The 17,270-nt window shown below is 41.4% G+C and overlaps 1 protein-coding gene across 1 annotated transcript in view; it reads left to right on the top strand.

Annotated features, from left to right (window-relative positions):
• Window positions 1-1,100: 1,100 nt before the first annotated feature.
• The window catches only part of LOC147464994 (ABC transporter G family member 11-like), a 62,055-nt gene continuing 45,885 nt past the window's right edge, over window positions 1,101-17,270 (top strand). The window contains exons 1-3 of the mRNA XM_086517381.1: window positions 1,101-1,771; window positions 3,001-3,080; window positions 4,283-4,744. Of these exons, the coding sequence (XP_086373507.1) occupies window positions 1,333-1,771; window positions 3,001-3,080; window positions 4,283-4,744 (981 nt within the window). The 5' untranslated portion in view covers window positions 1,101-1,332. The remainder of the gene's footprint in view (window positions 1,772-3,000; window positions 3,081-4,282; window positions 4,745-17,270) is intronic.

Raw genomic sequence — 17,270 nt, 5'->3', positions numbered from 1 at the left:
ACGATTAGAAGTGATTTGTTTTTTTATTTTTTCGATAGGCCCATCGGGCAACGTCCTTTACCCGATGGGCCCATCGAGAAAATAAAAAAAAATTCCGACGGGCCCTGAGGGAACATTTTTATACCCGATGGACTAACCAGACCTATTGGTTTTTACAGGTCATCATCAGGATCACGTTAACAATTAACGTGATCATGTTTTTTTCTTGTGTGATTGGTGTTATTAACGTAATCACACGATCGTGATCACGTCAATGAAATCCTTGAGGTCCCTGCTACAGAGATTATCTCTCATGTTCTCTACACCCGCTCTCTATCAATAACTCTACCAAAAGAGGCGGAGTTACACAAACCCCCGCCACAGGATGCGGTTTCATCAGCAAGAAAACATAGATGATGTCGCACCTCTACCCCCACCCTGCTGTGTGCGAAACGCCTCTTTGCCCAAATGTTGCATGTCACCCATGATTTAAATCCATGCGCTCGTCTCAACTTAGCCTTAGATAGTATATGTGTGTAATGTTTGTGGTTTTAAAGCGGCCTTAGACCCCTGTCACATTGGGGCATGCGGCTATCCCCCTTTTCGAAAGATGTTCAGCCAACTCAAGTCACACTACATTTTCTTTAAACAGAAGTCCAACTAAACCAACGAATCCAGTATAGCCAAGCGGTAAGGCGTCCGTATTTCACGCTGCTAGGCAGTGCTAGGCATAGGTCAAATCGTATTAGCTTCGTTCGCACGCTACCTTTTAGCAATTGGCCGCGAGAAGAAAAACTTGGCCGACCTCGCTTGCCCGTCCCTATGACAAAGTCCCGAGGCCATGTTCACGTTTTCTATGGCTCTCGCCATATCAGCGTGGCCTGTTAATGCCCGTCTCAATGTGACAGGGGCCTTAGTATTCATTGCGAATTGACACATTAGGAATACTGTTGAAGCCAGGTTTGAACTCGAGACGCCTCAGGTGACAATATCACAATCATGGACGACGATACCCACGGTGAGGCGCCAATGCACCTACCTCGCTCGCTCAATCCTCCAGCCACAACTACGACAGCCCCTGTAGCCTCTCTTTAAGCCTCTTGTATAATGTGCAATTCTGCTGGTCTTTCTCTCTCTCACACACAACCTTGTGTCAAAACTTGTATTTAATGCTTGCGAGCACTCATAGCCGCCCCTGGTGAAGACATACATAGAGTACCAAACTCTCTCTCTCTCTCTCTCTCTCACACACACACACACACACACACACACACACAAACCACAATCTCCATTAGCGCATAGCTGGATTGCCAGCAGCAGCTGCTAACGCAACAAGAGTAATCCGCTGCAGAAATGGGAGTCGCTTTGTCAAAGAAAGCCAGGAGCAAAGAAGGACAAGATGAGGAAGAAGAAGAAGCAGCCCAACAAACAAGGAAAGCAGTAGAACATGGAAGATGTGGAGGCCGTGCAGGCGCCGCCGCCACCCAAATCGCAATGGATATACAACATGAGCCCAACATGTTCACAAATGTGAAGCTCATGCAAGGAGCTGGGGGCTTGAGCCCCTTGAGTGAGAGCTTGTGGAAGATGACTACTGATACACAGGCGCTTGGGGACGTCTCGGCGAGACTTGCTTGGAAAGACTTGACGGTTCAAGTGGTGTCACGACGCGGCGGTCGCCCCCCACATACTGTTTTGCATAGCCTAACCGGCTATGCTGAGCCGGGCCAACTCATGGCCATCATGGGTCCCTCTGGCTCTGGCAAATCCACCCTCTTGGATACCTTGGCAGGTAATATTGCTCAAAATTTGGTCCCTTTAGATTGAGCAATTAAGGTGCTCTTTTGCTGAAAACCCACTTTTGTTTTTCTCGTAAGGTTTTCACACAAGGATAAGGTTTCTTCACAGGCTCATAGCGAAAATTATTTTGATTGCTTTACTTAAACCATACAATGCTTTCGCTCTTAGTAGATAATTTATAGAAGATTGCAAGCATGGTCTTTTATACTTGGAATAGTTGCTAGAGGCATATTAGAGCCCCATCCTGCACATTCCTTGTACAGGCTAGAGTGCAACCCTCCATGTATTGCAGTGCACATCTAGTGTGTACCTTGTTCCCCACATCAACCGGGAGTGCCTGACATCAAACACTATCGGCTCTAAAATTTACCTAGAGCTTTAAGTAATCACTATTTTAGCAATGGCTACAGAGCAAACTCCAAACCCCCCTAAATAATGCATTGCTTTCGGCATGACATCATATCTTCAACGCATTGAGCCGCGCCTCCATGCTCAAAGATGTCCCAAGGGATCTTATATGCTTTGTAATAGTGATGATCTATCATTGACGTGCGAAATAGCTATTGCATCTTAACTCCAATTTCATTCGATTGTAAGGTTGGAGGTTGCAAGGACTAGCATATCGTCAAGCTCATCTAAATCATCAATCTTAGGTGAACCATCAATTTTGAACTTAATTGAGAGATTATCACTAGAGGTACAAGATTTTCATGACGCTTTTGTTGCAACCATGGTCTTAACTTGTGCATTAGTTTGCTAGGCATATTATATGTCATAAACCATGATGATCTCATCTCAATGTGCAAAGTAGATCATTACATCTCAACTCCAATCTCATATAGTCCTCATGTTAAAGGTTACAAAAAGGACAGAATATCCTCAAGCTCTATGTTAATCACTTTTGGCCTTTCAAGCTGAGCAACATGAGGTTTTGAGCTTCAAGATCATCTTTATTATTCCATGACAATTGTGCCGAAAATGATCAAGCAATGCTTCCTTGTACATGTCATAAATGTCATCTTGCCTGCACATATAGTGTTCTATAGACCTTTGTGCACTGCATGGTTAGAATAAGATTTAAATAGAATATAGCGGATTTGCTTGGCTTTTGAAAATATGAAGCTAAAAGCACTTACAACTTTTTCCACTATATGAGTTCCTTCGGTTTTAGAGAGATTAAATGAGTCATATTAACTTTGATATCATTTGAAATGGTTATAGGAAGGCTTGCATCCAATGCAATGCAAAGTGGAACCGTGCTTCTCAATGGCAGGCGAAGAAAGCTTTGCTATGGGACTGCGGTTAGTACAATCTTTGCTATGTGTGTGAGTGAAAGTTTTTGTGCATGTTTGATAGATAGAGATAGAGATAGAGAGAGAGAGAGAGAGAGTAAGAGAGTAAGCTTTGCTATTGGATTTATTTGATATACATGATTTAGGTCTGCTACTATGTAGATTTCATGTATACTTCTTTACATAATTTTACTTTTCATTTACCATTCACAAGTTTTTTTAAAATATCTTTCAATGACCTATGAACGATTCATATGATAAAAACAAAAAGTTCAATTGTTAGCCTCATGTGCTATGCTTACACAAATAGTAGCAAAGCCGTCAAGTCCATGATACCACTTAAAACATAAGTTGAGTTGAGCTAATTAAACAAGCTATCATCAAACAAGCCATCTCTATTTATTGTTAGGAGTAAGAGAGAGAGAGAGAGAGAGAGAGAGAGAGAGAGAGAGAGATGTGCATTAAAGATTGAGCAAAAAATTAGCATTTTTATATGTCTCTTTTGCATTTAAAAAAAACACTTATTAAATGTAAAAGAAGTGGATGAGTACCACTCACTAACCAAACAAAGGCACACAAAAGTCTTTATGAATAGGATATTAAAATCACAAGCTTTCAGTTCAATGTATTAGTCCAGGAGAACTCAAAGCTTTAAACAATTGAAGGGAGGTTTTCATTAAGGAGAGAAGGGGGAAATAAAGATGGATTATAATAAAGGACACACTTGAAACCCCCCAAACCCCCCCCCCCCCCCCCCCCCCCCCCCCCCCCCCCCCCCCCCCCCCCTCTCCCTCTCTCTCTCTCTCTCTCTCTCTCTCTCTTACACACACACACACACACACATTCAAGTGTGGTAGACTGGTTATCTCACTTCCTCGTTCAATATCAAGTCTTGAGTTCAAGACTTGACACTGTAGTTCAAGACTCATTGAATGGATCTTTGTCTCTTGGGATTGTTCCTACCACGTTAAAAACTTCTCTCTCTCTCTCTCTCTCTCTCTCTCACACACACACACACACACACACACACACACACGTCAAACAACATTTGTGAAAACTTTTGGATTTTTAAAAAGAGGAATAGTCTTTATATCTAGCATAAAAGTAATATTTCATTCATCAATTTCATATATCTATATCTATACTAGTATCTAAAAAGACATGATATGAAAAATTAATACTTTTGTGGCATTGTTTACTGGATGATGCAGGCCTATGTGACACAAGATGATAATTTGATCGGAACGTTAACAGTGAGGGAGAGCATCCGATATTCGGCAGAGTTGCGACTACCTGATAGAATGGAACGAAGAGAAAAAGGGGCCATTGTAGAGAGTGTTATTAGAGAGATGGGTCTTAAAGAGTGTGCAAATACCACTGTGGGAAATTGGCATTTGCGAGGCATAAGTGGAGGTGAGAAAAGACGTGTAAGCATTGCTATTGAAATTCTCATGAGGCCTCGCTTGCTCTTTTTAGACGAGCCCACTAGTGGGCTTGATAGTGCTTCTGCTTTTTTTGTTGTCCAAACCATTCGAACACTTGCTCGTGATGGGCGGACCGTCATCGCTTCCATACATCAACCTAGCTCTGAAGTTTTTGAGCTCTTTGACAACCTTTTTCTCCTCTCTGCTGGCCACACTATATATTTTGGTGACACCTTTGAAGCTTGCAATGTAAGTCTCTCTCTCTCTCTCTCTCTCTCTCTCTCTCTCTCTCTCTCTTTGAAATGTTCGGTTGAGGTAAATGTGTGCTTAATTTTGCGTAGTTGTATTGATTGTGCCATGCTTGATCCAATAATCATTTATAGTACTTGTTTAGCAAAATCAACTCTTTCAATTATGAGATCATTTTTACAAGATTTGTGATAATATATTCTAAACCTTTAAAAAAAGAGTAATCATTAAATTTAAATGGTACTATTTTTGAAAAAATAAAAATCCTTTCTAAACATCTTAAGTGCATAAGGAAAGGGTGAGTTTAGAAAATGAAAAGAAACATGAAGGTGAAAAGTCTCTTCCTTTATTTTTCCTTCAACTAGTTGGCTTTCTAAAAGAAGCCTTGAAGGAGAGTTGAGTTAGGCATCCTTTCAAATGTTTTCAGTGATGATGGAGACTTATCTTAAACGTCATTTTGGTTTTAAAATATCAAACAAATCTTTTTATTTCACCTTTCATTTCACATCCTCACATGGTTTGAATTCTCTTGCATTCTATTCTTTTATAATAATAAAGTGAAGCTTCACCTTGCATAATTCTAGTAAATTCTATACATACATACATACATATACACATATACTTATTTATTTATTTATATTTATATTTACACACACACATACATATATATATATATATATGTGTGTGTGTGTGTGTGTGTGTGAGAGAGAGAGAGAGAGAGAGAGCGAATCATGGTAAAGGGAATAAAAATCGATGAAATATATGAAAATTTAGTTCAAAAATTTTGTAAATTTAAAAAAAAAATGCTAGTATTTTCCGTTTGCCTTTTTGCGAGAAGGAAACTCCATCGCTTAATAAAAGAGACATTCTTGAACAATGCTTCACTTTATACAATTTTAGTTAAGCTCAATATAATGTTTTTATCACTTTCTTATTGTTTTAGAAATCCATCGTGACCATTTCACTTGTTCTTCTCTTTAGAGTGTCTTTGACTATGTAGGTAGTGAAACGTATCCTACAAAATTATTTATTTGCATTCATTGACATTATGGATTTCTCTAGAAGTCTCTCTTGGCATTTTGAAGAATGGTGTCCAATTTCCCAAGAGTTTCACACAATTTTGGTTCCTAGCACTACTCATTGTCTGACATTTAACGATTGATTGAGCATTGTATGAATAGCATGCCCTTAGGATGAGTGGTGTAGAAGCTATATTACTAACCTCCAACATGAGTCATCATTTGAGTAGGCTATTGAGATCGTAGAGTTCTTTCTTCCTCTTTGTGTCTCACGTTCACCTTCTCTCATGTAAAGTCTCCAAATCAGCTACTCAAATCAATGCATCATAGTTGTTAATACATTGTGTAGTATTTAAGAAGGCAAAGCCTTTTGAAATAAGTTTAAATTGATGATACTTCACTTGAGCTTGAGATCTTATTTTGGAGGGTTAAGATGTTTGCATAGTGGTGTAAACCCAAGCATGAAATTATCCCATATCATCATCTTTGTTTTGGGTCTATACAACAATCACCCAACAAAGTCTCGCTTTTATTTTGATCACTATAATTATTTGTAATAAATACGACTACTACATGGAGGTAATAGCTTCTCTAGAGGCCACTCATCCCAATACTATTCATACACATACACATTTAACTATGATGTTCCACAAATTGGTCTAGCCATCCAAATTTCAAAACCTTAAGGTAATACTAGGGACCTCCATTCTACCCAATTTATGCAAGCCTCACAGTTAGGCACAAGTGATAGTTCGCAAGCCTTATAAGTAGGCACCATTGATAGTTCACAAGTTTGGATCAACATCTTAGGATGCAAGCTCCCATACTTGCGCTATGCACATATCTTAAGAAATCATTATATTTTTGGGTCTGGGTGTATTCACTCAACACGGGTGATATATGATTCATCTTCATGGAATTCTCACACAACCAACTTGGGATGGTCACATGGCTAGCTTGCTTAAAATAATAGGCCATTGTTGACCCACAAGTTGGTCAAAATTCGTGGCCATTTTGGTATAGTTGGGCGGATTCCAAGCATTATACAAACCAGCTCACAGGTGCTTGGTGGGTCCGCAAGCGGCACCTCACATGCATGCACCTCTTTTCTTGCTTCAACCCAACATGCTTATTTTGGACTCCATTTCCACTGCAGGCAGTACTACGCAGGCAATTTTGTCCTTTTGTGTAGAATTTTTGTCATGTAATTTTTTGCAAAACAAGTCCCTTACAGTCCTCTTTGGGTTGTGTTATATAGCACATATTAGTACTACTTCATTTTCCTCTTTCTGGGCAGTCTTTACATCAGGTGTAGTCATTCGTCATGACTGACAATAGTTCACAGATGTTTTCGAGATGTTCGCTACTATACTGAGGATAAATTGGATGGGGATAACTATCCAATGTGGGATTACATGATGACACATGTTCCTGTGTCAAAGGGCGTATATAGTGTTGTGCAAGGCATTGATGTACATCCGCCTTCTATGGATACAGGCTCTATTGAGGATGGTGCAAGTTTTGGCAAGTCTGTTGCTACTAGAGTTGTTTTGTCTATGACTGAGCAATCTCGTTGGGATGTTAGAGACGTGCAGGCTCATGCATTGATTGCATTGTTTGTGAAGCGCATTGTTACTCCTCACATTCGCTCAACAAAATAGGCTTGGGATATTCTGGCTAGTCTTCATGCAAGTTGCAATGAGGCATAAAGAGTTGGAGTCAAAGATTATGCAAGAGGAAGATGGCATCGACACTTTCCTTGCTGGTATCAAGGATATCAATGATGAGCAACTCATTTCGGTTACATAGACGGATCAAACGAGTCATTCTTGGAGAGAGAGAGATCAATCTCAACTTTTCAATACTAGACTTTGACCCTGAGGCTAAGGAAAACGTTTGCACCATTTCTAGAGCCTTCTTGATAACCTCAAGGCAAGCCTTAGGAAGAGTAGGGAGTCATCCGCAAAAATCTTTGACAGTAGTTGGTCATTATTAGGTAGAGCCAATACTTGAATCTCTCCTTTAGCAACAGTGTCTTCCAGTAGCGTAACTAGAGGGTGGGATCCAATGGCCAACATTAGAGGGGCATCCCTGTTTTATTGATCTTCTAACTTCAAAAGCACCCACAATAGTTGGGAGAGACAGACTTGTTTGGGGATAGGCTTAATGAGGCCTCTTTTGATGCTTAGGTTCAGGACCCCATCACCAAGGGCTCCGTTAGCCATTCTCATGATGGGACACTTAAGATCATCCCAAAATTCCAAGAAGAACTCAGTAGTCAGCCCATCCTAGCTAGGGGACCTCTCTTTGCCTAGAGCATGCAGCGCAAGGGAGCATTCATCCTTGGTGAACGCCTTCTCCAGGAGGTTGGTTGTAGAGTGGGATACCATTCTTTTGACGCTCCCAAGGAGAGTCGATCTGGCGTCATCTATCTCAAGGGACCATGCCTCGAGCTGGCGTATGATCTATTGCAGGTGGCTGGGTATTAACAATGCCATTCTATCAAGATTTTCAATGTCATTTTCATCCGCATTTGTGAGCAAGTGGACCAGGCCCCGAATTCTTTTGCCTTTGAGGGCCCTAAAGAAGTGTGTACGATTAGACTCCTCTAGTTGGAGAAAGGTTTCTCTAGAAAGGATTTTTCCCTTCCTCACCTCCTCTAGTTGGAAATTGGTTAATTTTGCTTTAGCTTCTAGCCATCTTCTGTGCTCGGCCTCTAAGGCAAAGCCTTTCTGTTTTTTGGTGGTTAAGATCTCAACTTCATCAATGAGCTAATAGAGCCATTTCTTTTGGTTTTTCTTTCTTCTAAGACCTGCAATTTGATGCCTTTTTTAACACTATTGGCGAAAATATCCCAAGCCCTAGGGCTTTCCAAGTCCACACCTTTCTGAAGCTTGCTCAGAGCTTTGAGGGCCAACCTTCTGGAAAGAGGGTCTTTTAATAGGTGGGTCCCTGTTGAAAGTAGCTTTTTAGACCCTTGTGGGAAGTGATCTGCTCCTTTGGTTTTTTTCAATTTTATGCTTAATAGGAGGTGGTCTGACAGGAATTGTGAAATTATCACCTTCATTTCCAGCCTTGCAGGTAGCCAATCATCTTGATGAGAGGAGTAGGGGAGTAGTAGCAGCGGTCCAGTCGAGAAGTCGTCTCAGCATATTGCAGGCTAGTATATGTAAACCCCGACATGCTGCTCCATGGGCCTAACTCCCACATGTCTACCAATGCCCACTTCTCACACAAACTAATTCACTTGGATCTCTCAGATCCAACTAACATGTTCAATGTACCAGTTATGTCCCTTCTTTTCTCCACCATATTAAAACCACATACCAAGAGCCATTCTCCTTCAACCTGGATACCTTTTAGGTGTTCCCATAGTTTGGCCCTTTCCTTCGTTGTACACAGTGCATACACATTGATAGTATTGACAACATGATCAATCCATTTAATCCTTATTCCCAGAGGGATGATTAAAGGCCACCTTTGGCTCAAGATCCCTATCCACAATAGAGAGGACGCCATTGAATCCATTAGCTCCCTCTCCATAAAGGACCAATTTCTTACCAACTTCTTGCTTTCTTTTTCTTGTGGCATCTAGGTTATGCTCTTGGATGGCCCAAAAGATGATACCCTTGCCTCTTCTGACTTCCTCCCAAAAGAGTGAGCACTTCTTTTGGGTTTTGATCCCCTTCATATTGTTCCGAGAATGGCAGACCAACTCTTCCCTTATTGAGAGAGGGGCACAAACTCCTCAACTTCAACGAATTCTTATTTACTGCCCACTTTCGTGCTATTTTCTTCCATTATCTCAATCCCATTCCCCTCAGTGACCTTGAGGTTTTCAAGGTTCTCATCCCGAAGAACCTCAAAGATATTATCATGCAGGAAGGGGAATTTGGGGGTATCTAGTGGGGCTTCTGTCATCTATCACAGTACCTGCGCCTGGGATTTGAAGTGCCTACATGAATGTGATGGTGATATTGATCGCTACAAGGCTCGACTTGTCACAAAAGGCTATGCACAATAGAAAGACATAGATTATGAGGAGACTTTAGCTCCCACTTGTCATATGACTACTGTTCGTTTTCTATGTGCATTAGCAGTTGACTTTGGATGGGATGTACATCAATCAAACATTACTATTGCTTTCTTGAATGGTAATATATTTGAGGAAGTTTATGTAACATAGCCTTGCGGTTTTGTCATGAAAGGACAAGAAGATAAAGTGTGCAAATGTAAGAAAACTTTGTATGGGTTGAAGCAGTCTCCTTGTGCTTGGTATGAGAAAGCTGACACTCATTTGGTTAAACGAGGCTTTCGTAATAGTCCAGCTAAAAGCACTTTGTATGTCAAGCGGGAGGGTGATGTATCTCTCATCATCGCTCTATGTGCATAGATTTGTTGATTACTGGCCCAAATGAGACAAAATTGCTGAATTTAAGGCTGATTTGAATGCTTCTTTCAAAATGAAAGACTTGGGGCTTTTGCATCTTTACTTGGGCTTACAATTTAAGCAGTGTGTTTGAGGTATTGCCTTGTGTCAAACAAGCTACATAGAGACTTTACTAGTAAGTTTGGCCTTAAGGACTATAAACCTATTGCTACTCCAATGGAAAAAGGTTTGAATTCAATCTTCATGATGTTGGTGCTATTGCTGATGTCATTCTTTATCAAAATGTTGTTGGATGCCTTATTTTTATATGCAATATGAGACCGCATGTTCAGTTTGCAGTTTCACAAGTTAGCAGATTTATGCATAGCCCAAGGTCTAAGCATTGGCAGGTTTTTAAGAGGATCTTTTGCTACTTGATGCACTTTACATCTTGGGTTGTTTTATCCATGGGGGATCATTGCCACTAGATTTGCATGCTTTTTTGAACTCAGATTGGGTTGGTTGTTATGACACGCCAGTGTCCATAAGTGGCTTTTGTTTCATGCTTGGCAATTCATGCATATCATGGTTGAGCAAGAAGAAACCTGTTGTGGCCACTTCTGGTTGTGAACTTGAGTATATGGTAGTCTTCACAGCTACAATTGAGTGTGTATGGCTCAGACTCTTTATTGGCTGATTTGGGTGTTAAACATGACACTGCCAACATCATCTACACTGACAGTCATAGCGCATTGGCAAAAGCAAGGAACCCAATTTTTCATGCTTTCACAAAGCGCGTTGAGGTGCATTATCACTATGTCAAAGAGATACTCTTAGCTAGAGAGATCATCTTGGCTTATGTGTCGACATAGGACAACCTTGTAGATCTATTCACAAAGGCATTGCCTGGTGAGAAGTGCTAAGCTTTCCTCAAATCTTTGGGCTCCTATACACTACTTGTCAGCTCTCGTTCACCGCATCACTCCCAAGGGGGATTTCTCACCATATATGTGGTAGTGACCGTCGCGGCATTTATCCGAGGTTTTTCCCCCCGTGCATTGTATATACGCCCATCTTTCTAGGGATAACTTATCTTTCCATTTGCACTAAGCAATATACTCTCTGCTGTGTGCTTTGAACTTCTTCATCTTCTCCAAGTTGTGTGTGTTTCTGTGCAACCCTAATTCCAACACATCTAAGGCATGATAAAGGATTAAATGGTGTGTATGGATGTGAGGGGTCTAGACACTACCATCCCTCAATGGTAAGACATGCCCCATGACATATTTTCCATGGCATTTTTTCATGAGGTGAAAAGTCTAAGTAAATCAAAACACTATGAAGAAGAAGCCCATATCAACCATGTAGCAAAGGAAGAACACAAAGACGGCAACAAACTCTGAATATTTGTACCTGCTCTAGTTCAAGGGGAGGCTTTGTCATCCTTAGTGGATATTGTCATTATTTAGTGGATATTGTCATCTTGTGTGGATATTGAGTTGTATTCAACCCAAACCCTAAGCGGAGGGTTGCAAGGTTCATGGACTTTGTCCTAAAGTCACCATGGAGCATGTCCCTAGTATGTTGGGCATCCTAAGTGATGTATGGCATGTGTAGCATTTCCAAAAGAGGCCTTGGTCCTAGGCTACCCCATGCAGAGAATTTCTAGAGCATAATATCACATGTAGGAGCCATGTAGGCATGAATAAACCCCCCTAAATATGCAAATTTGAGTTTGGATCTTGAAATAGGTTGCTCCAAGTTGTCATGCATGAGGTAGTAGATGCTACCTCTCTAATGCTATATAAGCACCTATTTTCAACCAAGTAATTAAGTTACTTTGTGCCTATACTCCATTCAATTTCCATTGAGAAATTAGTGTTGTGATTAGCATGCCATTAGCATCAATGCTACTTTCTTTTATCCACCCTAATCCTAACACCAATAGCCTGATTAAAGAGTGCGACATCAAAGTAATTTCCATCATCATGAAGATTTGTCTCCATAGAGGTAGCAATAGGCTTGCAATCCTCAAGGTTGAATCTATGCAATAACATCTCAATATACTTTGTTTGACACAAAGGAATACCTCCATCAACCTTATTAAATTGTATGCCAAATAATGATGCAAAAGCCCCAAATTTAACATCTCAAAAGAGGCATTCAAATTGGCCTTATTTGGTCTAGTGAGCAATATGCCATCCACATGGATAAAATATGGTCACAGTGGATTAGAGTGAGCAGGGGTGATAGGGAAGATGTCTCAACAATGCAACATATTGAACATGACAAGTCGACAGAAGAGAAGATAAGCAGTTGAACAAAAATTTCTACTTTATATACAAGGCAGTTACAAGGCGATTCAATCAGTTTAATAGAAAGAGGAATTGATACTGAAGAGGGGGTAGGAAACTTTCACGTTTAGATGGTCAAAAATCTATATGGTGTGAACATCTCTGGCATAGGGAGCTGTAGTAAATGTAGTCGGGTTCACTCAGTGACGCGTGATAGCATCACGTATAGAAGGCCAGGGGCGAAAACTTCTTTTACAATGAGCAAGACGTTGGTGTTGATTGTTGCGCCTTGGGACTTGTGTCCAGTCATAGCATAGGCAAGAGCTATTGGGAATGTGGATTTATGGTACCAGTGCCGATTGAATGTCCGCCTGCTATGCTTTGACCGTCGAAGTGTAAGTTCCTGTTTGGATGTGTCCAGTGTGACTTTGATTGCTTTGACTCCTCCTTCTTCATCTTGGAGGATTTTGTCTACGCGGCATATTGATCCATTGGCTGCTCCAATTGTTAACTCTATGTTCTCTGTTATCAGCACCTTTGCTCCTTCTGCTATTCTGTCAATTGCGTGGAAGTCGGGATCTTCAAGCCATGCTTGGAGCTCAGGGACGTTGTGTGCATTCGTCTTGAGGCCGATTTGGATGATGTGACTATGCCGATGGAAGCGTTCCAAGAGAAGGTTATTATAATATCAAACGTCACTCTTGTGTTTGCAAATGATTGTCATATTCCTATCCATGTGTTGCTCTATTTGATCCTGCTTTATGATGTGGTCACCAAGTGCATCGTGGATCTCTTTCTTTGTGGGGAGCCCGACTCTTATTGTATTGAGGAACTCTATGAAAGAGATATCTTTTGCGTGGCGCAATGAGCAAAACGTAATGTACATAGTAACAATGGACCAATAAGTGGAGCTTGTGATGTGGCATGAGTAGCAGTGATCACTTTGATGCCTACATACAGGCGGCAACTGTGCCAAATCACCAAAAAAGAAGACCTTTTTATCTTTGAATGGGTCTAGCAGTGTGCCATTGGTGACATTCACAATTTGTCATACTATGAGATCAAAAGTTTGCTTTGTCAACATAGAAATCTCGTCTATGATAATCGTGTCTGCTTCTTTAATACTAACGTATCTGTCATCAGTTTGGGAGATTGACAGGGGATACTGTTGTGTGCACACTGGTATCTTGAATTGGTAATGGACAGTTGTTGCGATGATGCTTAACCTCGTGGCTGCTGCACCAGTCGAAGCAGCGAGTGTGACAATTTTCCCTTGCATTATGAGCTGGCTTGTGATATATCTTATGAGGAAGCTTTTGCCACTCCCAGAAGTGCCTGCGATCACATGCAATCCACCCTTTGCTGCTGTGAGCTTCTTGTAGATCTCTACTTGTTCAAATGTCAGTGACGCATTTTGGACGTTTTGAAGCTCGTTTAGAAGGGCAGAGATATGAGATGACGTGTCCTGTTGCTCGTAGTCTGTTTGCACATCTGGAGATTGAAATGAGGCAGCCTTTGTTGAGGATGTCTTCTGTAGTATCATGTTGTGAAATTGTTGTGTTTGATCTGTCATGAGCATATTTCGTTGTGTGTACTCTGTGATGTACATCTCAAGGTCCTCATCTGTCAGTATCAAATTTCTAAGTTTGCACTCAAGATAGTATGAGCTGGACGTGTTCTCCAGTGAGAGCAGCTGGGATTCATTTCTGAAGGTGATGCTCTTTAGCAGCACGTTGTAAAAGAAAGCCTCCGGATGATGCCCTCTGTGAAAGTCTGTGAAACGGACCAGTCGGTGTTGCCGCTGGCAGCAATTGGCCGTAGGTATTCTCCACTGAAATACTTTTTTTCCTTTCTTTTCCCTTCGTCACTATGTAATTCTTGTGGAAGTCGTAGAATGTAAGCTTCTCCAGAGTTTGTGGTCGTGCGCAATATAGATCAACAAGGTGCAGCACGACATCATTGTTTGTGAGAAATGATTCGTTGTCATAGTGCCGGGGGTGATGAGTCGACGTATTGGACGCTATCACTCTTTGAAATGATTGGGATTTGCAAACAATTTAATGCCACTTCTGTTGTTGAGATAGGTTTCGATAGTAAAGAGGCTGAGATCAGCTTCAATTTTCTAGTGTCAAGGCCACCTAGGCCTAAGCGCTCTACATCTTCTGAGCGGATGTTGAGATGGCCCATTGGTTCAAGTTTGAGTGCATACTTCAAGAGGTAGTAGGACAACGATGAATTGATGACCCGCTGTATATTCATATGTGCACCCCATAGCAAAAGCAATGTAGGGTGGTACGGTACGACATTTCTGTCTTCATGTCGAGGCCTGAAGTATTGCCATCTGTGATTTTGTTCGTTGAAGACTGGGTTTGGATTTGGCTGTGCATGAAATGGAAACCCGTGTTTACATACTCCATCTCTTTGACCGTGGTAACAACTTGTACGGCACTTGTGAAGTTGTTTCCTGAGTACGAGTTCTCGGAGCCGGCTTACTTCTGGCAAAACCACAGAGCTAGTTTCTGTCGGGATGTATGCAGCTATTTCAGCAGATAGTTGCTCTTTGTCTTCTTCATGCATCCACAATATGACATGAGCATGCAATGATCCTCTATTTTGGACCTCATATCTAACCAAGTGGTGTTGCACACGGCCCAACACGCCTTTCGCAAGTATATATTTGGACATAAGCATTTGGAACTTAGAGTGGAAGGTGAGGGCGCATTCGACTGGGCAGTCTGTCCAAGTGAAGGAGGCGTTCAATTGACGTGCAATTAGCTCGATCGTGTCAATCTCAGGCCATCTTATGTCTGTGACCTCATCGGCAGTGAAAGTCAAGAAGAAATCAGGCACTCCCCATTCGTCCACCATTGCTATCAAGTCCTTTAGGTTCTTACGGTGTTGGAAGGGGTGCTGTACCGAAGCACATGTCTCACAGTATCTTCGTCAGTTGTTGTACGATTGGCCCGCTTGTAGTTGTCAATGTCCTTTGCAACAAGCTCGTGTGTGTATTGTTAGCCAACATAAGTGCCCGCTTTAGTTGGTACATTATGAGCAGGTATGGCTTGTACAGGGTGTAAATGGAGAACAGAGTCGATGCACGTATCTTTACATATACAATGAAGTTGATTTTACCATCATATTGGCCTTTCCCAAAAGGGAACAGGAATGGAAACGCTGTTGTCTCTATTGTGATGTCATTCACAGAGCTTGATGCGGCTGGCATGCCGTTGGGCTTGAAAGTAACTGTTCTCTCAAGCAATTGTTGACGGCCACAGAGCTGCAGAGAAGCAAATTCGTAAGTATCGCTAGTGGTGAATGCTCTTCTCCTGGCTGGTTCAACGATGTTTTCAATGATACCAAACATCAAACTTGTGTCAAGCTGCGCCATCGGTGCAAACGGTGCGTTGTCTTGTTGTTGTTGAATGATCTTGCTCACACTATCTTGACTTAGTATGCAGAGGCCAAGCTTCTTATTCGGTTGTTCAGCCATCGACATATACTTCTATAGTACGAAATTGTTCTCAAGATTGAATGCAATTATGTCCGCCACTTGTGATGTAGCTAGATCTTGCTCTGTGAAGGTTGTTCTATGCTCTTTACTCCATGATAGCAGAGGGTTATCTAATATTGAACGTCTGTCTAGTGTACCTCATGCAATTGTTGTCACTGTTGAGATGGCATTGATAGATATGTCAATGACGCTCGACAGCTGTATGTGAAGCTGATTTCCGTTCCATATTCTTCTTGTGTAGTCTGGAAGTAAGGGCACACAATATCTGCGACGTGCATTTGAGTTCTCACAAGTGGAGCACTGCACCCATTGCGTTTCTATTTGTGTAGCCTCTAAGCTGGATACCAATAGATTGCTAGCAAACATTGCAATCGATGTCTTGTCTGGAGCTCGAGTACAATCAAAAGAGGCACTTCTTTGGATGAAAACTACACCACAAACAAAGCATATGCTTAAAGGTCTGAATATTGCTGCAACGTCTGAACTCCATTGGTATACTAAATTGACGATATCAATCCATGATTGTGAGCATGGTAGAAATCTAGCCTTCTTCTTGATTGAAGTGCGATGTCTCGCTTTCGATCTGCTGAGGTGTATCCTACGCTTTCGGTGATGGTCCATTGAAGGCTTAAGTCGGACTCAATCTTAATGATTCAATGCAATGAGAACCTTGTTATATTTACTTACTAGTCACGTCTAAGCAACGAACAGTTCAAGCGTTTGAAACAACCATGTACCTGGTGCTGGATTGTGCTGTTGTGGGGTTTTGAACTGGGAAGAGGTGAGCGATAGCTGATTTCCTGAATGTCCCTTGCAAAGAATAAGTATGAAGCGTTAGAAAAGTAATAGCACAATGTTGAAGGTTCTAAGAGTAATCCAATTATTTGTATGTGTTCTTTACTTCTTATGTTATAGAAAAAAAAGAAAACATGGTGGTGTCCCTGCACGGGAGAGTTTGCACAGTCCTCCCTAATTTTTATAATACGAGGGAACGTGCCATTCCCATGGCAGCATGCAATTTTCGGTGTGTTCCTTTTTACTGTGTCCTCATCGTTCAAGATTAAAATGTGGCACTTCTTACTCACCGCACGCTAGAATATGTTGCTGCTGCAAATGTAGAGGAGATGTGTCCAAGTTTCTCTTGATGTGTTTGCAGTGAAACAGGGTAGAGTTAGGCCATAACTAGTTGCGCCTGTAGAAACGAGCTGAGTAAGGTAGTTGAAGGTGGACATACACACAAAGCTGCTATGATTGCTACACCGGGAAGACGCAGAGGCTTTACTGCAGATGAAGGTCAATTCCAACATGGCGATGAGGCAAACAGTGACATTGT

Source organism: Adiantum capillus-veneris, chromosome 1 (genome assembly GCF_014529385.1).
Source record: "Adiantum capillus-veneris isolate H3 chromosome 1, ASM1452938v2, whole genome shotgun sequence".
Classification (NCBI taxonomy): domain Eukaryota; kingdom Viridiplantae; phylum Streptophyta; class Polypodiopsida; order Polypodiales; family Pteridaceae; genus Adiantum; species Adiantum capillus-veneris.
The sequence above is the reverse complement of the archived record's forward strand: the minus strand, read 5'-3'. Positions and strand labels throughout refer to the sequence as shown.